This window comes from Prionailurus viverrinus, chromosome A1, assembly GCF_022837055.1.
Source record: "Prionailurus viverrinus isolate Anna chromosome A1, UM_Priviv_1.0, whole genome shotgun sequence".
NCBI lineage: Eukaryota > Metazoa > Chordata > Mammalia > Carnivora > Felidae > Prionailurus > Prionailurus viverrinus.
In genome coordinates this window covers 11,371,403-11,397,965 of record NC_062561.1, presented here as the reverse complement: position 1 = coordinate 11,397,965, position 26,563 = coordinate 11,371,403, and the positions used below count along the sequence as shown (strand labels likewise).

The following is a 26,563-nucleotide window of genomic DNA, read 5'->3' as shown; positions in this document are numbered from 1 at the left end:
TCTACATTTCTCAGTAGCTCACTGATTTAACATTTTCATTCAATCCATTTAAATGTAGTAAACACCCAACATATACCAGGAACAATTGCACAGCACTAGCGATACTAAGTTAGTAAGGCTGGTCTGTTCCTTTAAGGGAGACTTGGTGTTTAGTTGGGGAGATAATCTATACCATCTAGTTATGATGGGAGTAGCCACAACATGCTAGACAATCCTGATGAGGGATATCTACACCAGACTTGGTGTTAGGGAAGGCTCTTCTAAGGAGGAAACAAGTAAACTGAGCTCTGAAGAACCAGGAGACATTAGCCAGGCTATGGAAGAGGTCATATGGGGGAGTGTTCTAGGCAGAGACAACTGCATTTTGAAAGATTACGAGAATGAAATGGGAAGATCCCTTCTGTAAAGGAAAGAATCTCTGTGTAGCAGACTGAGTGAAAGAAGATGGGACTAGGGTGGTAGGTGGGCTCAGAAGCTTATGAACTTCATCCTAAAAGTTATGGAGATCCTACAGGATGTTCAGTAGGGGAGTGAGGCAATGACACTGATTTTGAAGAACCACTCTGAGTTTTGCGTGGAGAAGGAATTTGTAGGGGGGTCGATATTGGGAGCTGTTACCATGGTCTAAAGGGGAACTGATGAGGGTTTGAATTAGGGCAGTTATGATAGAAACAGAAAGGAGGGGATAAGATCTAAAAACTACAGGAGATAAAATCATCAGGATTTGGCAATTGATTGTATGCACGGGATAGGAGCTGGGGGTGGAGGCAGAAACACAGGGAGTAGGTTATGTGGCAATTAGCAGTATAATCAAAGGGAAAATGGAGCTGAAATTCATTTCATTTTCTTGCTATACAATACTCTTTAAAGATGACTTTTTTTTTTTTTGCTGTGTGTTTTTTCTTATAGTGGAAAAGAGATCATGAATAGAAAACCCTTGATAAGATAAACAATTAGGGAATAGTTAATAGCTAGTGAGTGACTGACATTTATTTTGAGGCAAACTTCAGAAAGCAGAAGATGGCTTGGGGGTGAAAAAAGGATATTTTCACTTCTTGTTTTTGATATTACTCAAGCTTAATTTTTTTATCTCACTACTAACACATGAATACAACTTTCTTTAATTTAATATAATTTAATTTTAATTTTTTAAGGTTTATTTATTTTTGAGAGAGAGTGTGAACAGGAGAGGGGCAGAGAGAGAGACACAGAATCCAAGGCAGGCTCCAGGCTCTGAGCTGTTAGCACAGAGCCCAAAGTGGGGATCAAACCCGCGAATCACGCGATCATGACCTCAGCTGAAGTCAGACACCCAACCAACTGAGCCACCCAGGCATCCCAATACAACTTTCTTTTAAGATTCAAGCAACACCCAGGGCCAGAAGATCTGTTCTGAAGATGGTTCACTCATAGGGCTGGCCAGTTGGTGCTGGCTGTTGCTAAGTACATAGAATAAAATGTGGAAATGCCCATTTCCTTTCTCTCCCCCACTGTAAGAGCCACTCACCCTTTTCTAAGTATACATATAAATATGTGCCTCTAAGCACCCCTCCCCATTACACAGGATTTTAAACATAAATGTGATTATATTACCTCTGTGTATTATTTGGAGATTAACTTTTTCAGTGAATGAGGCTTATCTCAGTCTACTTAACAGCTGCCCAGGATTCCGTGGTATGGTCATACCATCAATAACCAACCTTGCCGTGGATGCTGTGGTTTGCCACCTCGATCCCCCTTTCAGGACTGAGGCATTCAATCTTCCAACTAGCACTGGAGGTTGAGATATCGGGCTGAACTGCCTTCAGCCAAAGAGGTTTGCCTAGGCCAACTTTGTGCCAATTCCCAGCAGCAGCCCCTGTGGGACTGGCTGAGGTCTCTTTTCCTCTGCCCAGGCCTACTTCCTTCATTTCCCCATAGATGTTGATTCCAAGGGCATTCCCTAATAAATGTCCTACACTCACATCTTCACCTCAGAGTCTGTTTCCTGAGGAATGCAACCCTTGACACGCATTAACAGACACTTCAAGGTTATTTTCATTTTTTCACTGTTATAATGTCACAGACTCCAAATGTGCAGGTATTTCTTTAGAACAGATTTCTAGAAGAGGTAATGCAGGATCAAAGGGAACATTTAAAATGATAGCAGATATTGCCATATTGCCCTCTAAATGGCCTTACTAATTTGCACTCCAAAGTGATTACTTTTCTAGAACTTGTATTTTTATTTATTTTAAAAATCTTATTTATGTATTTATTTTTTATTTTGAGAGAGAAAGAGAGAGAGAATGAGTGTGGGAGGGACAGAGAGAGAGGGAGAGAATCCTAAGCAGGTTCCTTGCTGTCAGTGCAGAGCCCAATGTGGGGTTCGACCTCACGAACCGTGAGATCATGACCTGAGCCGAAATGCAGAGTCAGATACTTAACTGACTGAGCCACCCAGGTGTCCCTAGAACTGTTATTTTTAAATAAACACAAAAAGCATGAAGTTGGTTTGTCAGATGAGAAACTGGGGAAAGCCTCCCACATGATGGTGGTGAGGACAACGAAGAACGATGAGTAACATTTATGTTATGACCTGCCTGCTCTGTGCTGCTTACTCTGCCAAGGCCTTTACCTAGATTTGCTACTTAATCTTCACAACAAGCCTGTGAGGCTTGGAGAAGTTAAGCATTTGCCCAAGTTCATGTACAAGTGGTGGGGCCCAGACTGCATCCTGGATAAGTCTGACTCCAAAGAATTAACTTATCCACAATGCTATCAGCCTCCGAGACAGCCTCCAATTGCACATTTCATTTGGAGTTCTAACAAACTACAAGATCTGGAGCTATGAAACTAGAAAGAAAGCTCTGTGAGCCCCACAGTGGCAGAGATGTCATACCTATATTGCTGTCCCTGATACTAAGATTTAACATATATGCATCTTTATATAAAATAATACTGGATAATATTGCTGGATCATTGGGGATTTAAAGGCAGGAAAAGGGAAGGGAAAGCCTCCCTCCTATGCAGGGCTATGCACTTGACCATGTACTCAGGGCATTCAATTAACTGCTTAGGGCTGAGCTATGGAACGTATGGAAAACAACATTGAAAGAAATAACACATACAGAAAATGAAAGAAACCTAGGGATGGAAAAAATTAGAGAGATCTCAAATGAGTGAAGGAGGACAAATAAAACATCTGTACTTAAATGTTTAAAATGGTCTTAAGGGCTATTTTGGTTAAGTGTCCGACTCTTGATCTCGGCTCAGGTTATGATGTCATGGTTCGGGAGATTGAGCCCCATGTTGGACTCCGGGCTGACAGCGCAGAACCTGCTTGGGATTCTCACTCTCTTCCCTTCTGCTACTGACACAGGCGCATGCGCACACACACACACACACACACACACACACACACTCCCTCTCTCTCAAAATAAATAAATAAACTTTAAAACAGGCTTTCACTATTAAATTATTCAACAAAGGCAGTGGAAAGGTAAAAGAAAAAGACAGCTGTGGTCATTTGGAATAAAAATCAAGTTGTAAAATAAATATGAAAGGCGGATATTGTTCAGAAAGTGAACCAAAAAATAAAACTGTTCCCCGCCCCGCCCACCCCCCCCCCCCCCAATCTAGGAGAGAGGAGATTTTGAAGAATTTGGGAACCAGCCACCAGTTCTGGCTTATGTAGGACTAAATGACAAAGTTCCGGATAACTTTGAGGTATTCTGGAGAGAAACACATTTTATGAGTTAGTGGAGGGGATTATATCATAGCTTTCTGCTTCTAATAGCTATTGAATAATCAGAGTGTTAACAGAGTGCTTACTATGTGCTAGGATAGGTCAAGTGACTGGTTTTGAACTTCACAAACATCTCTTATGCTCAGATATACAGATCTATGTGTAAGGAGTGGATCAGATACACTGTAATTTATTTACTCATTCCCCTATTAACAGTCTTTAGGTTGTTTTTCATTGTTTTAAAATACAGCAGTAAGCACACCGCATGCATTTCTTTCATGGTCGCAATTACCGAGGCTAGCATCTACCATGTTAAAAAAAATAAAAGATTGGTTTTATTTAATCTTTACCCCAACTGTGCTATTGTTCCCATTTTACAAATGAGTAAGCATTTGTAGTAACTTGCTCAGGAGCACATAGCTTGATTGGAAGCAGAGCTAGAATTCAAACTCAAGACAGCACATTTCCTGAGTCCAAATTCCTAAACTCTCTGTTCTCTTGAAATACTCTAGCTGCTGACACAATCAAACAAGCTTTTGCATCACCAGCCAGGGAGCGTGACTGGGATTCATGACCCATAAGCTTCCCTTGTCTTCCTTGGTAATAGATGATATTCCCTTAAGACACATGAGACATTTACTTTTAATAATTGAAGTTCGCCAAGCCTGATTTAAATTAGGAAAGGTTGATGAAAAGTTACAGGCAAAACAGACGTACAAACAGCATTGGAAACCAAAACCACCTCCAAAAATAAACCCAACAAAATTCTTTATAAATTAAAATTTTGACCTTCTACACGATTCTAAAACACTTACTAAATATATTTTAGGAGTATGTTGGATGGTAAGAGTAAAAACAATAGAACCCTTCAATCAGTATTTAATTAAAAGTGAAGAGAATTTCATTGAGTTAAGCTAGTAACTGGAAATGACCTCCACTTTTAATCTAAAGCATACTATTTACTTTGATTTAGAACGTTAGAAAGCCATTTAATCTCGTTCTCAATTTCTTTCTCTGTTCCGTACTGATATAATTTGGAGTTGTGGGGAAATTAATAAGAACACACACAGAAGTCAAATAGTTATTTGAATTAATTCTGCCTGACAGCATTTTCTCTTTTCTTTGGTGCTAAATTATAGTACTGAGCTGCATTTAATCATTTTTAATCAAATATAAAACATATTTTATAAAAAATTCTCCAGAATTAATATTATCAGGTCTACCATCACTTTCTACTTTTATCCTCACTTTTCCTGGTCCTATTCAAGATCCATGCTGACTTCTAAATCTCTCAATATCACTAGATATATCAAAATTATAGTTACAGTTTCAGTTTTGAATAGATTCCAGCCAGTTCACAACATACGTACATGCACACACACGCGTGTGCGTACACACACACACACACACACACACACACACACACACACAAGTCCTCTATAGATAGAAAAGAAATAATGTGAAGACGTATTTTTCCATTATCACAGCTGATGAATAAAGGGATTGACATAATAACTATGCAAAAATGGCTAATTCCCTCTTCTTTTTTTTTTTTTTAACTTTATTTTTTTTATTTTTTTATTTTTTTATTTTTTTTTTTTATGAAATTTACTGACAAATTGGTTTCCATACAACACCCAGTGCTCATCCCAAAAGGTGCCCTCCTCAATACCCATCACCCGCCCTCTCCTCCCTCCCACCCCCCATCAACCCTCAGTTTGTTCTCAGTTTTTAACAGTCTCTTATGCTTTGGCTCTCTCCCATTCTAACCTCTTTTTTTTTCTTTCCTTCCCCTCCCCCATGGGTTCCTGTTAAGTTTCTCAGGATCCACATAAGAGTGAAACCATATGGTATCTGTCTTTCTCTGTATGGCTTATTTCACTTAGCATCACACTCTCCAGTTCCATCCAGGTTGCTACAAAAGGCCATATTTCATTTTTTCTCATTGCCACGTAATATTCCATTGTGTATATAAACCACAATTTCTTTATCCATTCATCAGTTGATGGACATTTAGGCTCTTTCCATAATTTGGCTATTGTTGAGAGTGCTGCTATGAACATTGGGGTACAAGTGGCCCTATGCATCAGTGCTCCTGTATCCCTTGGATAAATTCCTAGCAGTGCTATTGCTGGGTCATAGGGTAGGTCTATTTTTAATTTTCTGAGGAACCTCCACACTGCTTTCCAGAGCGGCTGCACCAATTTGCATTCCCACCAACAGTGCAAGAGGGTTCCCATTTCTCCACATCCTCTCCAGCATCTATAGTCTCCTGATTTGTTCATTTTGGCCACTCTGACTGGCGTGAGGTGATACCTGAGTGTGGTTTTGATTTGTATTTCCCTGATAAGGAGCGACGTTGAACATCTTTTCATGTGCCTGTTGGCCATCCGGATGTCTTCTTTAGAGAAGTGTCTATTCATGTTTTCTGCCCATTTCTTCACTGGGTTATTTGTTTTTTGGGTGTGGAGTTTGGTGAGCTCTTTATAGATTTTGGATACTAGCCCTTTGTCCGATATGTCATTTGCGAATATCTTTTCCCATTCCGTTGGTTGCCTTTTAGTTTTGTTGGTTGTTTCCTTTGCTGTGCAGAAGCTTTTTATCTTCATAAGGTCCCAGTAATTCACTTTTGCTTTTAATTCCCTTGCCTTTGGGGATGTGTCGAGTAAGAGATTGCTACGGCTGAGGTCAGAGAGGTCTTTTCCTGCTTTCTCCTCTAAGGTTTTGATGGTTTCCTGTCTCACATTTAGGTCCTTTATCCATTTTGAGTTTATTTTTGTGAATGGTGTGAGAAAGTGGTCTAGTTTCAACCTTCTGCATGTCGCTGTCCAGTTCTCCCAGCACCATTTGTTAAAGAGACTGTCTTTTTTCCATTGGATGTTCTTTCCTGCTTTGTCAAAGATGAGTTGGCCATACGTTTGTGGGTCTAGTTGTGGGGTTTCTATTCTATTCCATTGGTCTATGTGTCTGTTTTTGTGCCAGCTAATTCCCTCTTCTAAAACCAAAGAGAATTTTAATCAAGAGCATTTTAAAAAAAATGTTCAATCTTTGAGGTATTAGGTATTTTATAGTCAATTGTATATTGTTCCTTAGTAAATGAGTCTGCTTATAAACTGTCACATTCCTATAAAAATAAATCCAGCATATGCTCATTTCTATTTGAAAAGGAGGAGGTAATTCTTGACAAAAAAGATTCTTTGCTTTAGAATACGTCTTGTAGGAATTACTGTACAGGTAATTTGTTTGTGAAGGTTAAAATATGACCCACTTTATGTATGACTTTTTAGGAACGTATTATTTCATAACATATGATATTTAGTGTTTTTAGAGGCAAACATGCAGAAAACAAAGCAAAAGCTAAAACATTAGAATTGGTTTCAAAAAAAGTACTGAAAACCTAAGTGCAAAACTTAAGATGTCCAAACAAATCTAGAGGCTTATCTAAACTATGCAGACTGAGAATTTATGGGGAGAGAGAACAAATTTAAGTCACAGCTGAAATTTTAAATTCTGAACGTGCCCCATGGTTACAAATGACACAAGGGTTGGCTACCTTCTTGGTCAACAGATATGCAAAGTTTGTCTAAGAAAGCAGAATAGTTTAGAAGGAGATCTTAAAAAATCTAAACATGGAGAGTTATACGATCTAATATTTTTGTGACTGGAGGTATTACTGAAATCGAGATTATACTGCTAAATTCATAGATATTTATTTGTGTGCCTTAAGGAAAAATACGTAGACTCATTCAGAGGAATGCAGTATAATATTTTATGAGACGGCCACGCAATGAAACAAATTTGACTAGGATGGTTCAAATCCAGTTCACTGGGAGAAAGGCAGCAAAGAGAGGTAACTCTTATTATTTTCATTTTTGTCAAAGGGATCTATGGTCCAAGTCATATTCTAAATATATTTTCTTTTTTTTTCTAAATATATTTTCAAAATCAAAGAGTCATGTGAACAAAAATTTATTTTTAGAATGTCAAAATATCTGAAAATAAAAGCACACTCTGGAGAAAGATTTTTTTTTGGCAAAAAAGTGCTGTTTTGGTAATATTCTATAGGAGTAAGTATTATTTCATAATGTTAACAAAGTAAAATGATATCCAACCAGGCAGCTTAGATTCAATTCATCTGCTGTAACTTTTATAGAGATTAAAGTATATAATAAACATTCTACTACTAAGTTTATAGAAAATGAAAGCTTTAGGTGTGAAATATTATCTACTATCTTTATAAATGAAAGATAAAAATATAAAGAGACACCTCTCTCTTTAAATAGCATGTCCATTTTAAGGCTTATTGAAAGTAGATGTCTCTAATATTCTGTTCTTATTAATTTATAACAGAATAGGTTGTACTAGGTCAGAATTTAAAACTAATTCACTTTTATTCCCTTCATCTGGTAGCTCAAGATAGCTATTTAAAATGCAACATTTAGGGGCGCCTGGGTGGCGCAGTCGGTTAAGCGTCCGACTTCAGCCAGGTCACGATCTCACGGTCCGTGAGTTCGAGCCCCGCGTCGGGCTCTGGGCTGATGGCTCAGAGCCTGGAGCCTGTTTCCGATTCTGTGTCTCCCTCTCTCTCTGCCCCTCCCCCGTTCATGCTCTGTCTCTCTCTGTCCCAAAAATAAAAATAAAAAACGTTGAAAAAAAAAAATAAAATGCAACATTTAATTAAAAAGGGAAGTCGATAGTCTATACGAGTCTTTTCAAAAATAAACTTGAGCTGCCATCTCTTAGTTTCTAACACATAAGCTCTTCCTTGGGAATAGCTATGCATTTTGTGGTCTTCATTAACCCTTTCATCTTAGCTATGAAATTGTTTCAATGAAATAGTGAAATTATTTCACTCAGTAAATTACAGTGCTGAACAACTTCACTGAGGGACTAATGTATATAACTAAGGAGGGTGGTTTTACAAGTGTAATCTAAGGAACCCACGGCGTCACATTTTCTTTTTTCTTCCTTTCTGAAGTTCTGGCCAAGAGAGAGATAACATTTTAAGGTTGCTTCCTGGATTTAGTTTGGTCTCAGGATGGCTGAAGGGCTTATGGTTCACATCTGTCACAAACATTTCTAGAAATTCCTTTAATGTATCTTGTTTTCCATTTTCAAATTTTGTTCTCATGCTTCACTGTGAATTTCCAGGCAATTAAAAAGATGGATGGTACCACTCCAAATCACTCTTCTGGAGAATGAGAAAAGTCAATGTAGCTGCAGACTTAAAGAGAGCGGACTACCTACTGGGGAAATATTGGCCATTTTGTATTTCCTTAGAACTTACTGCTCTCACGTGTTCATCATCATGGAGAACAACCTTCATTGTACTTGCCACTGACCGTACCTTTCACTTCCAAGACCACATACATACCTGCTTCCACACACAGTTGCGATGGCTTTGAAGCAGCCGGATGCTAGCTGGTAGGAACCTGTGTAGCATCGGTCAATCGCCCAATTAAAAAGATTGATTTGGTCAGGATTAAGTTCCAATAGCAAGACGACAACTTCACAGCCAAGCTGATGAACCTGAATACATGGAGAAAAGCAATTATTCAGGTCTAGTGAAAGATTATTCCAGAGAAAGAAACAAAATCATGTCTGCCCAATATAAAGTGGGTAACATGAAAGTGGAGACTGTGTATTCATCTTAGTTTTCTTTTAAAGACTTTATTTTTAAGTAATCTCTACACCCAACGTGGGGCTCAAACTTACAACCCTGAGATCAAGAGTTGTGTGCTCTACAGACTGAACCAGCCAGGAGTCCCTTTATCTTAATTTTTATTCCATATATTTTACTTTAAGAGGATGCGATGTTGCAACTGACTATTGAAATGTATGTATAAACCAAATTTGACTCTGTGTAAATCCGTCAGACAGGGTCCACTCATTCTTGATTTTTAATTCTGAAAAGATAATGAAGACTGTTGGCAATGATTCTTCGTTGTATTTAAAATATTTTTGAAAAGTACATGTATTTGGTTGAAAATTAAATATACAAAAGGATAGCCTTTATGCATGCAAGTCTTTTGAGGAAAAAAATCAGAATATGTTTATGGGGCTTGATTACTAAATATACCATGTAAAATTTAGCTGGCAATATTTTAAAAAGAAATGTAGTATTAATAAACTCTTCTAAATCAGAGACTTCCATATGAAACAATCATCATACTATATAGAATTAATGAGATCCTTTATTGACGGTTCTGGAAGCTACTGTCAAATACTGGATGGTCACATCTGTCCATGAGAAGCCTAGTGCGTGGAGGCCATATTCCCCTAAGAAAGTAACATTTTCCTGTTTCCTTCTGTTTCCTTCTCTTGTCAGTTGCAACGAGGGGGATAAGAAAAGATTCTGGGTTTTGTTTTTTTTTCTTTTCTAACCACAGGGTGTGGGCTAAGATGGGAGTAATATTCTAGTTGGATGGTTGAACATCATCAACCTAGTTCCCCACAGGCTTAAGTAATTAGCAGCAGATAAAAGTTAATGACACTATTAAAAAGGACTTAAAAATACCATTTCATTAAAAAGTTGGTTTGACTTGAAAGAAAATCAGCAAGTTTTTAATTGAGCTTTAGAAACTTTATATTGAAGTATAAGATACATAGTATACAATTAATTCATAAGTAAATGATGAGTTACTGTAACCGAACACACCAAAGTGAACACAGGAAGTAGAACACCAGATTGATTTCCTGCACCACGGAAGCCTGCCTTATGCATTGTCCTAATCACTAGCCTCTCTCTTCTTTTCCAAAGTAACCACTATTCTGACTTCTACAACTGTTGGTTCGTTTGGGCTGTTTTGAACTCTATGCAAATGGAATTATATTGCCTATAATTTTGTGTGTTTTCTTGAACACAACTCATGTTTGAGAAGCATCTATATTCACTCATTTTCACTGTTACATTCTAGTATATCTTTATTTCACAATGTATTCATTCTATATTGACAGACATCTGGGTTGTTTCCAGCTTTTGCCTTCATAATACTGCTTTGAACAATTTTGTACATGTCATATGTTGCACGCACTGGAAACTTATTTTATAAAATATATATTTGAGTAAAACTGCTGGGTTTTAGGGCGTACTATGTTCAACTTTAGTATATAATGACAATCAGGTTTCCGAGGTGGTTATGTGGATTTCCACTCTCTGTAGCATTGTGTGAGAGTTCCTGTTTTTCTATTTCCCCATCAACATTGTCAGTCTTTTTAGTTTTCACCATTCTGGTGGATTTGAGGTAGCATCTCCTGTGGCTAGTTTGCATCTCTCTAATTACTAATGAGCTTGAGAAACTTTTCTTATGTTTATTGGCCAAATAACCTCTTTTGTAAATTTCTTTTTTTAAGTCACTTGCTTATTTTTCTATGAATGTCTTTATCTAATTATCTGTAGGGGTCCTTAATATACTCTAGATAAGAAGTGTTGGTTTTATGGTGCAAACATCTTTCACTCTGTGGCTAGCCTGTTCACACTCTTAATGATGTCTTTGGTGAAGTTATTAATTGGTCTTTTGTTACAATCAGTAATTTTGGCATCCTGTGTAAGAAATCTGGCCCTGGCCCCAGGGATTAAGATATCCTCCTGTATTTTCTAGAAATGTCAGTCTTTCAGCTTTCACATTTATATCTATAATCTAATTTCTTCTTTTCATTTCTGATGTCTTATTTTTTCTTTCCCAGTGCACTGACTAGGATCTTTAGTATAATGTTGATAGAAGTGGTGAAGGTGAGCATTCTAATCTCAGAGAATACTTTCAATATTCACTATACGGTATGATTTTTATTATAGGTTTTTTTTCTCAAACACCCTTTATCAAACTAAGAATGTTCTTTTTTATTCTTAATTTTGATAGGAGTTTCTCTCCTATCAAGCATTGATTAAATGCTTTTTCTGCTTCTATTGAGATGTTTGTGTATTTCCTTCTTGAGACTCTATTAATATAATTAACATACTAAGGAGTTGACGGATATTTGAATATTGAACCAATCTTGCAGTTCTTAAAAAATGCCAATTTGATCATGATGAATCATCTTTTTATATATCACTAAATTTGATTTTCTTATATTTTGTTTACATTTTTGTATCTGTACTCTTGAATAAAATTGCCTCTTAATTTTTTTTATCCTGTTAAATCCCTGGCAGGTTTTAGTATCAAGGTTATGCTTGTCTCATAAAATATTTCCTCTTGAGCTGTTTTCTAAGGATTTTGTTTATAATCAATGCAATTTGCTCCTTAAATGTTAAATTCATCAGTAAAGCTATCCAAAGTTTTCCTCGTGAGAAGACTTTGAATTACAGATAAAATTTCTTTATTACCTATAAATTCTATATCATTGATTCGCTGCTCTGCTTCATCCATCCTAACCATCATGGCATCCATTCGAGATTGTATGTTGGTTGTAGCATTTTTAATTTCGGCCTGATTACATTTTAATTCTTCTATCTCCACAGAAAGGGATTCTCTGGTGTCTTCTATGCTTTTTTTCAACCCCAGCTAGTATTCTTATAATTGTGGTTTTAAATTCTAGTTCAGACATCTTAATTTTATCTGTGTTGATTAAATCCCTGGCCATCATTTCTTCCTGTTCTTACTTTTAGGCTGAATTTCTTCATCTTTTCATTTTTGAGGAAGAAAAATAATTAATAAAATAAAATAAAAAATAAAAATAAAAATATTAAAAAGAAACCAGAACAAAATCAAAGGAAGTTAGATCTTAGGTGTGTTTCGGTCTGCTTGTTGAGAGATGCTACCAGAATTTCTTGCTCATGTTTATTACTTAAATGACTATTCAGATTTTTCTTTTCTTCTAGGGTTGTTTTTTTTTGGGGAATTTGTCTATTTTATTTAAATTTTCAGGTTTATTGGCACAAAACGTTCATATATTCTCCTTTATTTTCAACATCGACCATTTGTAGGGATGTCCCCTTAATATTTCTGATGTTAGTGAGACATGTGCCTTCTCTCTTTCTTGATCAGACTTGCCAGGAATTAATTTTAGTAGTCATAATAAATTCAACTTTTGGCTAAATTATCATTTCTATTTTTTCTCTTTGATTAATTTGTGCTTTCATCTCTATTATTCCCTTCATTGTACTTGTTTTCAGTTTAATATGCTATTCTTCTTATAACGTCTTGAGATGGATGCTTAGGTCATTGGTTATCAGCCTTTTTTTTCTTTCTCAAATATATACTTAAGGCTATACATTTCATTCTAAGCACAGCTTTATTTACAGCCCACAAGTTTAGTATATATTATTTTTGTTATTCTTCAGTTAAAGGTATTTTTTAGTTTCTATTGTAATTTGTTCTTTGACTCACTAGTTACCTGGAAGGGTGTTTTTTAATTATATTTTTATTATTGATTACTAGCTTATTATCACTGTGATTAGAGAAATAGTCTGTGTCATTTCAATACTATGAACTTCACAGAAACTTGTTTTAGGGCCCAGTTTATAGTCAACTTTGGTGAATACTTTTTTTTTTTTTTAATTCTGATGCATCATAGTGTAATACGAATAACACAAAAACCTATACTTCTGTGGCTGATACATGCAGAGATTGTGCTGTGAACAATGCTTCTACACTCTAGTAACCTGATCAGGTAGAACACCCAAGACATTTAAAAGCAATGTATTTTTGGCTAATACTTACTCGTAAATCTTGACAAGCCAGAATGTTGTCAAGCCACTTATATAGGTAGCCATCGGGGGAAAGGCCCACATTGTCAAACACAGGGCCACAACACAACACTGCTGACATTGCCTGATAACAAAACAACCAAATGTGTGAATGAAACTTGGAATGATCTAATAACATGCAAGCGACTTCACAAAATGTAACTACCAGATTTATAGGTGATGAGGGTCTTTTAAAGCAGTTTTTACCATCATATTTTAAAGTATTCCTTACTAGATTCAATAAGAAGGACCAGATTCCCAATTTTGGATTTTTAAATAAGAATTAAAAGCCATAAATTTAACTCCACGGACATATAATTTTATGATTAAACAAATCTTTACGACAAAAGAGTAAGATACTCAAAACAAAATGGCCATTTCACAGTATTTATACTTACCTTCCATGATTTCAAGTGAATAAATTCTGCTTATAAGGTAAATACAGCTTTTCAAATTTTGCTTTGATGACAAATATTTAACCAATGTACTAAATTGACAAACTATGAAAAATGTGGAAATAAATAACATGATTCTTAATCAAAGGAAAAAAATTAAGAATATAAATTTAGCTACTCTGAGGAGGAGAGGAAGCAAGGGAATGTAAGAATGATTAACTTTGTAATTACCAAGTCCAAATGACTATGAGGGCCATGGTTTAAATCAGCTAGCTCCATTGAGGCAAAAGTCAACTGGCACGTCATCAAACTTCCATATATATGACAGAATTGAAATAGTTTTCTAAAGGTAATTAGGCTGCAAGGAATCATGCTTCTGAAGTTTTGGAACAGTTAGTAGTGTGGATATTTATTTTTGGAAGTGTTTTAAAATGGAAGACTAAAAAGGGAATGTGGCTCTTGGTTGGTCCTGAACTTGAGGTAACATATATATCTTTTTTAGGTTGTATGTTAATGGACAAGGCAGCTACTAACAGGGTAAATAAGCAAATCTGTATGGTTTTCATACACTAGATAAAAGTAAGAGCTGGGACAAGTTTTGTATTTTGAAACCCAAACCTCAACCCGGTTGGGAAACCAACTGGAGTATTTACATATTTATACACAGCCATCTATCTACAGGGAAAGAGACCATTGGGCCAACGTAAGTCATCCACTGAGACAAAGGTGCCCTACCTTTAATGCGCAATACTGGTATCGTGTAATTTGATGATTTCTATCACTGTAGCGGTCGAGAGGGGTGAACATAATGCTGAAGGGTCCTGCCCACTGGCTAAACAAGATGAAAAGATGATGCCTCAGGCTTTGCTGGGGGAACAGAAATCTTCGGTGGTGAACTGGAGAGAAAAACAGAGTTAGGCGTTGGCTTGACTGAAAAGTATAGTGAATATACTTTATGTCACTATTATACATGATTCCTATGTTCTGAGGAAAGCAGTAATTTCATTTCCTAACTCGAGTCTTCTATAATGAAACATGGATTTAAGAAGTCAAGCCTCATTTTCTCTCTACATGTGTGGTCTTCCTGTTCCTCATGCTGCAGTCAATGGCACCTTGTCCAGAGCGGGAAGCAGAGGAAAAAAGTGGACTCACAGACCCTGCTTTCTAATCAATGTCTAGCAAAACTGCAACCCCTTCCACTCAGTTACTGATTACATATCAAACATCCTCTCAACTGCTGCTGCCTGTGAAATACAATGTATACACTGTCTATTTTAAACAAACATATTTTAACTGAAGAAGTAAACTGAAATCTTAATTTAGGGTCATCTAAGATGAGGAACATTGGCAAGAAAAAGGTTTTACAATCTCAAAACAATGAAAAGGTAGAAACAGTTGAGTTGTGGCTTTTTGTAATTATGTCAAAACTTTTTTTTTAAGTTTATTCATTTTGAGAGAGAGAGAGAGAGAGAGAGAGCATGCAAGCAGGGGAGGGGCAGAGAGAAAGGGAGAGAGAGAATCCCAAGCAGACTCTGCACTGTCAGAGAAGAGCCCAATGTGGGGCTCAAACTCACAAACCATGAGATCATGACCCGAGCCAAAATCGAAAGTCAGTCGCTTAACCGACTGAGCCACCCAGGCGCTCCATATGTCACAACTTTTAATTACAGCAATTAATTTTTACACCAAACTGGCCAGCTATCTTTATTCTCCATGCTTTTATTAGATGAAAAGTTTTCATACCCATACCCGCAGTTTGTTCTGTGCAAAAACCTCTCAATAATCTAATTTATTAGCTGTATAGAATGTGTTGATCGGAGAGTGAAGAGAAGGCATACTGTGGAGACGGATCACATGTTCACAGGTTAGCACAATAAGAAGAAGAAATGAAGCCCTTGTGAATGCTCCCCCTGAATTATTTCCTTCCTATGAATTACATAGATTCATTTTTAGATGGGAACCAAAACAAAGAATAGAAATAATGACAAGAACAAAGCCAAATTTCATTCCTATTGTTCCCTTTCCAACTCTGTGCTGAATTACCACAATCTGTTCTTGTGTGTATTTCCAAGTATTTCAAAGTAAATGAACGATCCCATCTAAGACCTTCACACAGGCCAGTAGGATTAAAGAGGAAAAGCCCAGTAATGAGAAACACAAACGGTCTGTCAGGCATGAAAGGAAATCCGCAGTGATGCATCCCTGTACCTGGAACACACTGAATCAAGTTGGCGACCATTGCACTAAAATGTGCCCGGATATCTTTAAGAATTTCAACTTCTTTATCATTTTCGGCTTCTAGAAGCATGCGGGTCAGGTCCACATATTCTAAGAACAAAGCTCCAAGGGCTAACGTATCCCGTTCCAAGGCTCCATTTGTGCTGGAATAATAAAAAAGAAATAAAGCTTTTAGATGACTGGTCTTTACATCAAAGTAGTACATGCTTCATGGAAAATAAGATTCACTGTCAGAACTCACACACTAAATTTGTTCTTGACCTACGGGCAGTATAAATCGAATATGCACAGAAACAACAATACGCTTTTTTGGACGTTTCTGAGTAAAAGTTAAAGGTAACATATTAAAAAAAACAAAAGAAAGAAAGACAGAAAGAAAAAAAAGACAAAAAGACCAGTTTGGTGAGGAGAGATCAACTCATTAGAATCTTCACTTTACCTGTCACTTATGACACCAGCATCAGCCAGAAGCTCGAAAATTCGAAGTAGTTGTAGCCTTAACAAATCCCGCCGTTCGCGGCGTTTTTTGTTCTGTGTAGAAAAAGGTAATACCATTTATGAACGTAGGCAAAACAATAACTTTGCTTTGAGAAACTGTATTAAAGAAAGGCATAATATAGACATGACTTTTCATATTTTTGAGAGAGAAAGAGGGTACAAGCTGGGGAGGCGCAGAGAGAGAGGCAGACACAGTATCCAAAGCAGGCTCCAGGCTCTGAGCTGTTGGCACAGACCCCGATGTGGGCTTGAACCCACAAACTGAAATCATGACCTGAGTCGAAGTCAGATGCTTAACTGACTGAGCCACCCAGGTGCCCCTGGGTTTTCAATTTTCTAAACACAAAAGACAAGGGTGTTTTTCTTTCTTCCAGATCCTTAGAGAAAATCTTGCTATTATAGGCTATAAAAGAAACAGATCCTAAGTGGGTCAGTAAATATCTATAAGGTGGCAACGTTGAGAACTAACCAGCCTCAGTTCCTAGATGCTTCTGGCATCTATGGAAAGACAGAGGCATGGAAACAAGAAAGGGCTAGTGGACACGAAGAATCCCACCAATTCTGGTCATTCTAAGTCACATTGCTAAAATTTTTGCTACATCTTGTATCTTATCTACTCTATGGGAAGCTTCTTTTTCCATCTTCTTCTTCTTTTTTTTTTTTTTATCCTGCTGTGTATAAATTTGTCCTTTCCAGAGTTCACTTCAGGAAAGATAATTTTGAAGAAAATCCTTCCTATGCCAGATCAAACAAATAATATTCTTGACCATTCAACTCCTCGTAAAAAATAAGCAAACCAACAAAAACATTCAATCAACTCAAACCTCCTACAAAAGAATGTAGTATTTTAACATGCACGTGACCATTTAGATTGTTTGCCTTCATGAGTTTAGAGCACAGAATCTTTTAACAGAGGAACCGTATTATGCTAAATATTCAAATACTGAACAATAATAAAAATAACAGAAGTTAAAATATTAAGATTCACTATTAAAAGCAGGCTGGGTGGGGCGCCTGGGTGGCGCAGTCGGTTAAGCGTCCGACTTCAGCCAGGTCACGATCTCGCGGTCCGTGAGTTCAAGCCCCGCGTCGGGCTCTGGGCTGATGGCTCAGAGCCTGGAGCCTGTTTCCGATTCTGTGTCTCCCTCTCTCTCTGCCCCTCCCCCGTTCATGCTCTGTCTCTCTCTGTCCCAAAAATAAATAAACGTTGAAAAAAAAAATTAAAAGCAGGCTGGGTGTTTGTATTTTTTTTTTTAGGGGAAACCATTAAGTACGATCTAAATTTATAATGTTGACCACATGAACGGAGGTATGAAGTATTTAAATTAAAAGTATTACCTCTGGTCTTCGTTCCAGGGCTTCTTTCATTAATGGATGGAGTTCTTCCACCAACTCTCTATGGAGATAAAGGTTGGCATTTGAAATTCACTATTATCGACACCAAGTTTATCACCAAATACATGCATTTAGTCCTAAACCATGTTCTTTTCTCATTTTGCTTCTGACATCAACCGCCTCCTGGCCTTTCCGTTTCTTAGTCACGTGGAGAACTGGAACTAGGTGTTGGCCTGTACTTTGTGTTACTGGTCTTTATCCCAGTGTTATGTATATAATTTGGGCTCAATGCATGTCTGTCGACTTGATTCTGATTTACTGTTCTGGAAACCCTGATGTTGAAAATCCCCCTCTAAACAGTTAAACAAACAATGTATTACAAGTGGTGATTACATTGAAAGCACTTTACTACAGGCAGTGGGGATGACGATAAAATCGAGTCCTTCACAGAAGACATTTTCATCTTTCACCCATCCCCACGATCTCCAGTTCTCAACTAATTATTTGTGTTCTTTGGGAAATAACTTCTGAACTGCTATGTCAAGACAGACAAATTAGAAGAGCTAGCCTGTGGCTAGGTATTTTGTGTATAGTCTGTCTGTTCGATGCCTGAACACCTTGCAATATTCTGCAGTCTTCCGGTGGGATAATTTGTGCTCTTAGACATCATCCTCCAGGGAAATCCAAAGTTAGGAAGGTAAACTTTGCGGCATTCTGTGCTGAGAGACAGAACACTTGGACTCCATTTCAGATTTCTCTAGCACAGATGCTAGAATTTCTTCATCAAAGAAATGGAAATAATATTAACGACCTCCTTCAACTGCAACCATTTACTGAATATTTATTACGTACATTTTTACATTTAATCCTCTCAATAAATATGTAAGATAGATTTTATAATTATAACAATTTTTTGTTTTTTATTAGATAGATATACTTCATTTTTATTTATTATAACAGTTTTACAGGTAAGGGAACTGAGGCCCAGAGACATTAAGTTTTCCGGACCCATGTGGCTAATAAATTGCACAATCTTACCCACCCCTAGGAATACTGAGAGGGCAAGATGTACGAGAACATATGTCCTTGGGAAAGAATGTTAGTTTCTTAGGTTCTTTGGGAAAGAATGTTAGGTTATTCCAGGAATTGTTTTCTTATCTTCTTGTAGTATATCTACGTGATTCTTTGTCTTAACTAGTTAACTAGTAAGTAGTAAGAACACTGGTGAGCTGACACTCCAGTATCAGAACTCACAATTACTTTTTATGAGAATAAAATCTGACTCTATACATGAACAACGTAACAGATTTTTTTCCAATTGCCTCTAAAATGTCTCATTAATCTTTAGTTTTCGAATAGGGTCTCTGGCAGATGCTTAGAGCTTTCCCTTTTCTCTTGACATAAAAAACTTGGGAATTTTACTGGTGCTTATATGCTTAGCTCAAGTCACCAGAGACAGCCTGAACTAATATTTTATGATGACTCTTTCAAAAGGCTTTGACGCTGCCTCAGATGGAACGGTTATTTGATTAAAGGTGTGAAATGAGCCAAGAATCCGAGATATGATGGTTCTATTAAGGCAGATAAAGCACCTTCTGAAAAGATCGACCAGTGTAACAGAATACCCTTGAAAGAGTTCTATCAGTGCTTAGCCTTTGAGATCTGTTGCATAAATGGCTGATGAGCAGACCTCATTGTTTTGACATGAAAGCCTCTGAACAGTCTGGCTCTCTGGCGATGGACACTGAATTACCTTCACTTACAGCTATCTAAAACCAATCTTGCAAACGAGATAAAATCTGAGATGGAAAATCAAAGCCGCAAAGGCGAAAGGGGAAAAGCGAGGCGGCGGTGAGAAACGCTGGCTACATGCACGTCAAACCACGAGGACACAAAGGAAATGGCACAAAGCCTATAAACCCCCCCAGGCACATGCCAACACGCAGACTCAAACTTGAGTTAAAAACAGGAACTACGACAACAGCAGTAGGAACGAATTTAGAGCAACTCATTGAGACTACCGTACCTGAAAACAAGGGAATTTGTTCTTCCAAATCCTAAAACTAAGGACTCTGTGATCTCAATGCCCTCTAGTCTCATCAAAGGCACCAACTGCTTTAACAGAACTCCCACCGATGGGGTGCCTATGGCCTGAAACAAGTTGATTAAAAGTGAAAAAAAAGGTAACATGATAACCGATGCTTCCTTTAATCAAAGGATGATTCCATTATAACAGTTTCAAAGTACTAAACCACGTCCCAAAGCACTGCCATCATTTCAGAGAGAAAAAAAACCAAAGACAGACATAAATTTTAATACAGCACCATGAATGCATTTTTTACCTGGGACACAAATCCTAAAGAATACTTTTACTATGTCTTCCTTTTTTTAAATTAAATCTACAAACCCATTCTTAACAAGATCATGTAATGAAGGCATCGTTTCAAGGAGAATACTGGGCAAGGAGTGAGAGAAATGTGGTACGCAGGGCAGGAACCAAACCTCAGGGCATAATAAATGAATAAACCTCAGGGCACTCTATGGTCTTAACCAAGTTTCTTAACTTCTCTTAATCTTCAGTTCCCCACTTGTCAGGGAGGACTAATAAATTATGCACGTCAACGCTCAATGGAATTTAGAAATGTGTAGCATGAAAATCTGATCCCATATACTCCAGATGGCAGGCACAGTGCGACGTGCACTGTGAACTCTAGACAAACAAGCTAAAAAAAAACCTTACAGAATAATTCTTCTGAAGCATGTCACGTCACCTTGTTATCGTAGCTCACTGTACCATCAGGTGTGGTCGCCATTATTTCTGGAGTGGAAGCTCTTAAGTGTCCCGGGCTCATAATACTGGGTTTTGCAACTCCAAAACAAAGAATAAGGTAGTTTCTCCACAAGGTAACATAATTATCTCCACTGCCGGCGGTGCTGGTTTTCTTGGCATTAATTGGGCTACTGGAAGTACGGAGTTGAAAACAAGAGTGAAACTAAGTTCTGCATTTTAAATATCACTTGTTAAATAAAGACCCTAGGAAGTGCCCAAACACAGTTGACCTACTGCCCGTCAAGGATTGTCTATGCTGTTAAGAACTGTCTGGACAGGGGCGCCTGGGTGGCGCAGTCGGTTAAGCGTCCGACTTCAGCCAGGTCACGATCTCGCGGTCCGTGAGTTCGAGCCCCGCGTCAGGCTCTGGGCTGATGGCTCAGAGCCTGGAGCCTGTTTCTGATTCTGTGTCTCCCTCTCTCTCTGCCCCTCCCCCGTTCATACTCTGTCTCTCTCTGTCCCAAAAATAAAATAAACGTTGAAAAAAAAAAAAAATTAAAAAAAGAAAAAAAAGAACTGTCTGGACAGAGAATGTCTCTATTGGATGGGAAGTTGAATAGAACTTTAAGACTGTTTTCACCACTAAGTTTCTGACAGTCTATATAGTCAATCATATGGATTATTAAGGAAAAAAACCCAAACAAACTAGTGCTAGGTAAGAGTTTTTGACTGGCTTTTATTCAATATTAAGACTTCTGGAAGGAAGTGCAGAAACCAGAGAGGATTATAATTTGCCAATCTTTTAGATAACATGTAAATGTAAGAGGGCAAAAATGATAAACAAAAGAGGAAAACACAGTTCTCTTACTTTGGGTCAACCAGAGGCATGACCGACTGGAGCCGAGTGAAGGCGTAAGGCCAGGCGTAGCTGAGGGCTGTGGGGCAGTGTTTGGGCAAGTTCTCCTGCCGGAGGAAACTGAAGAGGCAGAGGACCCAGGGGTCTTTGACAGACTGAGCGAATATCCAGACATGGGAAGGGCTCTTCACATCATAATGGCTATTGACCAGGACTGCATTCCACTCCACCAACCACTGCAGATCCACACTGTGGGTCAGCGGTAATGTGGCCTGTGGGTCCAAGAAGTAGGCAATGAATCAATGCTGCACTGCAAATTACACATCCCCACCACGGCTGGGTCTAAATGCCCCTTCGTCCACAGTGCTCTTCCTGATTACCTCCTGCGACGGGCCAAGCTTTGAATCTGAAACATCCCTCCTGCTCCTGCCACATAGGATGCCCATTTGTAGCCACTGCTGTTTCTGATGCAAGACTGAAAGCAGTTCAAGTGCAGGGCTCAAGGACACAGGTCATATTTTGAACAGTTTTAATGGCACATAGCACTGTGCATTAGTACACCCAACTGCTCCCCGAATATTTATTGAAAAATATATGGCTTGGGTTAAACTTGATCATGGATTTGCCATTGAAAATTCTTAAAAGTTATTAACTTCTAAGATTCACAAACGTGTTTTTAATCCGTCTTGGTAGTGTGGGCCTTTTAATGCCATAATCTTGTTTACCTCTACTTAGATTAAAATACCTTCCCTCTGATTTAGGGAGATGGCTGAATGCAGTCCCTTTTATGAAGGGCATTTCACTGATGGTTTTGAGGTAAGGCACCTACTTATTCTTGACCTATGATATCAAGCCAAAAAAACCAATACGTTTGAAAACTTCTTTGCTGCATATCTCGTGCAAGTTCGTATGTGTCATTCTCTTTTAAGTCCAGAATATTAAAGTTTGGGGAAGACCACATTTCAAATAATCTGGCAGCTGTGCCCGGAGAGAAGATTGCCTTTATGACTGTCGGGCATTTAAAATGACCCGTTCTATCTGATGGGTCTACAGGTTCCCACGGGTCAGGTGCCACACCAGTAGCCTCAATGGTGAGCGGGCTTTAAGGGGGCACATCTTGAGCTTCAGAGTCAGAGAGGAGGTTCCAACAGCACCCCCACTCAGAGCTCATGACCTGGGAAGAGTCCTGAGCATCCCAGAGTCTCTGTCTGGGAGACATGAATTTATAACTTGGGAATTAGAATGCTAATCTCACCTGATCTTTTAGGTAAATTATGTGAGCTAAGGAATGTAGAAACATCTGGAACAAGGCAGGCACATTCTTCTTCTCCCCTTTCTGTGTGTCTTCCTAAGTGAGGTATGGCTGCTCTAGCTACCCCTGGCTCAGGATTTTGATTCTGATAGACAGAACAAAATCACATGAACGAAATATAATCTGCCGACAAATAAGATATGTGTATATAACAATTAAACTCAACTCTTCCATTCCATGTTAAAACACATCGAATTTCGGAAAGAAGGACTATTCAATATCACTGTGAAAATCTGTGCTGCTGGGCTTACTCGTTTGAATAATGATCATCATTACTATGACCGTAAGCAAGGACAGGGCCACTAAAGGTAAGGATCTGTGCTCAGTCTCAGGGAAAAGACCATGAAAAGCTCACAAACACCTTCAGGCTCTGTATTCATTTATAGCTATTTGTGAAAAATGTTTGTATTCGTTTATAGCTATTTGACAATAATATACAAGAGGCGTCAGCAATGTGGATTCTGCAAGCGGTCCCTGATTTGCACTGCCTCTTTTCAGCTATTTAGCTGAAATTAATCCAGGTCCCCTTACTGCACTATGCTGATTAAAAAAAAAAAAATCAGATAGTTAATATCAGTTTCAATTTCCCTTCAAATTTTTTCAGGAAATTAAAGTGTGCCAATATGCTCTTGAAAAAGAAAGAATCTATTTGCATAGCAGATAAGGCTGTCCTATAGTCAGAATCCAAGTAGGGTCAAGTGCCAGTCCTGATGCTTCTCTCTGTGTCACTATGGTGCTGCCCCTAAATATTTTTGTGTTTAGTACCTATGAGGGTTGAAAAAGATAATGTTAAAGCATGCTGTAAACTGTAAGGCACCATATATAAGTCACATACAGTGTTAAGCATAATAAATAAAGAGAATTAACTTTCTTAAAGAATCCTGAGCAATTCTTCTTGAAATTGCAGTTTGCAAAATATTATCTATATTCCTGAGGCTCAAATTTTGTTTGAAATTTATCTGGATGTTTCCTCAGCTAGTATCTGAAAAGCCTGTCTTGTTTTCATAAGTACTGTTGTGTCAGTTTATTAATCTGACATAAAACCCCAGCATTCTGCCACAGCATTTTTCTTTGTCTCTCTTTGCCAGACAGATCCAGAGCTTGTACTTAAGAACAGTTAGGAATCAGGATCAAATGTGTACTTACCGAATCTGAAACTGCTACATGAATGAAACTTTCGAGAATGGAAGAACTTAGCTGATCCATGACATCAATCATAGGCCTGTCATCGTCCTGTACGAAGGGTCGGCAGTTACTCTCCATGGGAAAATGAATCCTTCCCACCCACCCCACTGCCTTTGTTCAGTACACGAAGCAGAACAGCTTGCAAGATAGTGATAAGGGTTTTCTGATGGAAAAGTGAATGCCAAGATGGTGAAATGTGTAGATTAAATTCCCTGTGAGTCTGAGTTTAGTCTTTCAAGTTTCAGTGGAAGATAATTAGAGCTCTAACTTCACAGTGTACTGAAAAGACATATACTTGAATTTCAAAAAATCATGCGTGTACACAAGGATCTAAACAAACACTCGTGCCATACGTCATCCCTCAGAGTGTTCATGTTGTTGTTAATTTTAAGGAATGAAAGCCCCACAAGAATATGCTTTGCCGGACCACTAAAATGCTACATCCATAAGTCACTCATCAGCAAAAATAACTGATAAATTGTTGACTATGATTGAATTTTAGTTCCAAAGAAAGTGCAATGGAGACTGACCACATACTCTGCGGTATCTATGTTGTATAAGCTATTTAGTAAAAGAAGCAAACTACAGGGTATAGGAGAGAGTATCTTATTGAAAATTCTTCTATACAAATAGCATATATACATATGTATATATATGGATATGTGTATGTTTGCCATCCTTTATTATAGAGAAGCTCAGAAATATCAAATTATTTACTTTAAAAGCCTTCAGGAAAGGGGCGCCTGGGTGGCACAGTCGGTTAAGCGTCCGACTTCAGCCAGGTCATGATCTCGCGGTCCGTGAGTTCGAGCCCCGCGTCAGGCTCTGGGCTGATGGCTCAGAGCCTGGAGCCTGTTTCCGATTCTGTGTCTCCCTCTCTCTCTGCCCCTCCCCTGTTCATGCTCTGTCTCTCTCTGTCCCAAAAATAAATAAACGTTGAAAAAAAATTTTTTTAAAGCCTTCAGGAAAGCCTCGGGTTGTCATTATTCATGCATGAATGAGAATGGTTTCAAAAAAAAATTGTGGTTGGAAAAAAAAAGCACAAGCTCAAAGATTGGACAGATTGGTGGTTTCAGGGTGGGTGAAATGCACGAAGGGAATCACAAGGTATAAACTTCCAGTTACAAAATAATAAGTTATGGGGGTGTAGTGCACAGCATGGGGACCATAGCTGATGATACCATCCTGCATATTCGAAAGTTGCTAAGACAGCAGATTGTAAAAGTTCTCATCACAAGAAAAAAATTCTCTAACTCTGTATGGTGACACATATTAACGCTACTTATTGTAGGGATGATTACACAATGTAAACAAATACACCTGAAACTAATATAATGTTGTATGTCAATGTCACCTCAATAAAAAAATTATACAAAGCTGGGGCTGGTCCAAGAAAGTAACATATGAGGAATGTTTTTAATGCAGTCCTGGAAAAGCAGTTAAGAGCATGGGTTTTATACCTGAAACTAACGTAACAATTGTATGTCAGCTATACTTAGAAAGAACACGGGGCTTCAGGGGTTTCAATTCGGGCTCTGTTGCATCCTCACTATTGATTTTGGGTAAGGTACTGAATTTCCCTAAACCACAATTTCCGTAACTGTACACTGTGGATAATAACACTAATTCTTAGGTGATCGTGAAAGTTAAATGAGATACTATGTGTAGAGCACAACACAGTGCCAGACACATCCATGGTAATCATTGTTATCATTACTATCATAGTTAGAGACTTAACAGAGTTTTACCAAACTACAGTATGTCTTAGACATTCATTCACCAGAAACCACAGCTGTCCTAAAATGTATCACAAAGCTATCTGAAGAAAAGTGAACATAACGCACTGTGATGGATTTGAAAATATTTGGTAAAGACAAAGGCCATTTCATGGGTCATAAAACCAAGATCAGTGATTTAAACCCGGAAAATGGAAAGCAGCATTTTTCGAAGAAGTATGGGGCACAAAAAACTGGTCCTTCTCCCATCGACCTAGGTACTGGGATTGGCCACCTGGGCTCACAGGCAACATGCCTTAACATTAGAACAAGGATGTAGAGCACCTGACCAAGCGTGGAGGTTAGCTGGCCGATAATGCTTAATAATAGGCTCGTTTCTCTGATCTCAGGGGACACTTTCTTGCGATGGCATTTTCTACAATTACTGATGCAACTAAACAAATTTCAGTTAGCCACACTGTTTGATGCCTTGATCATTTTAAATGGAACTCATTATTTTCTCAAGTTCATTCTCTAGTATAAATGTAATAGTATCTTCTTAATTTGATGTTTGCTGAACATTATTGGGAAGAATGATCTGGGGGTGTCTAGGTGGCTCAGTCAGTTAAGCGTCCGGTGTCAGCTCAGGTCATGATCTCATGGTTCGTGGGTTCGAGTCTTGCATCGGGCTCTGTGCTGACAGCTCAGAGCCGGGAGCCTGTTTCGGATTCTGTGTCTCCCTCTCTCTCCACCCCTCCCCCACTCACGCTCTGTCTCTCTCTCTCAAAAATAAACATTTAAAAAAATTTAAAGAAAAAGAAAAATGATACATAACTGAATCTTAAAA

The 26,563-nt window shown here is 38.1% G+C and overlaps 1 protein-coding gene across 5 annotated transcripts in view; it reads right to left on the bottom strand.

Annotated features, from left to right (window-relative positions):
- The window catches only part of FRY (FRY microtubule binding protein), a 349,471-nt gene that overhangs the window by 90,715 nt on the left and 232,193 nt on the right, over positions 1–26,563 (bottom strand). For all 5 annotated transcript variants that reach the window (XM_047852065.1, XM_047852039.1, XM_047852049.1 and 2 more), the window contains 10 exons: positions 23,963–24,049; positions 21,517–21,776; positions 20,650–20,839; positions 19,905–20,029; positions 17,882–17,939; positions 16,485–16,576; positions 16,016–16,188; positions 14,543–14,703; positions 13,387–13,497; positions 9,102–9,256 (listed from right to left, as the gene is read on the bottom strand). In XM_047852065.1, the coding sequence (XP_047708021.1) occupies positions 9,102–9,256; positions 13,387–13,497; positions 14,543–14,703; positions 16,016–16,188; positions 16,485–16,576; positions 17,882–17,939; positions 19,905–20,029; positions 20,650–20,839; positions 21,517–21,776; positions 23,963–24,049 (1,412 nt within the window). The remainder of the gene's footprint in view (positions 1–9,101; positions 9,257–13,386; positions 13,498–14,542; positions 14,704–16,015; positions 16,189–16,484; positions 16,577–17,881; positions 17,940–19,904; positions 20,030–20,649; positions 20,840–21,516; positions 21,777–23,962; positions 24,050–26,563) is intronic.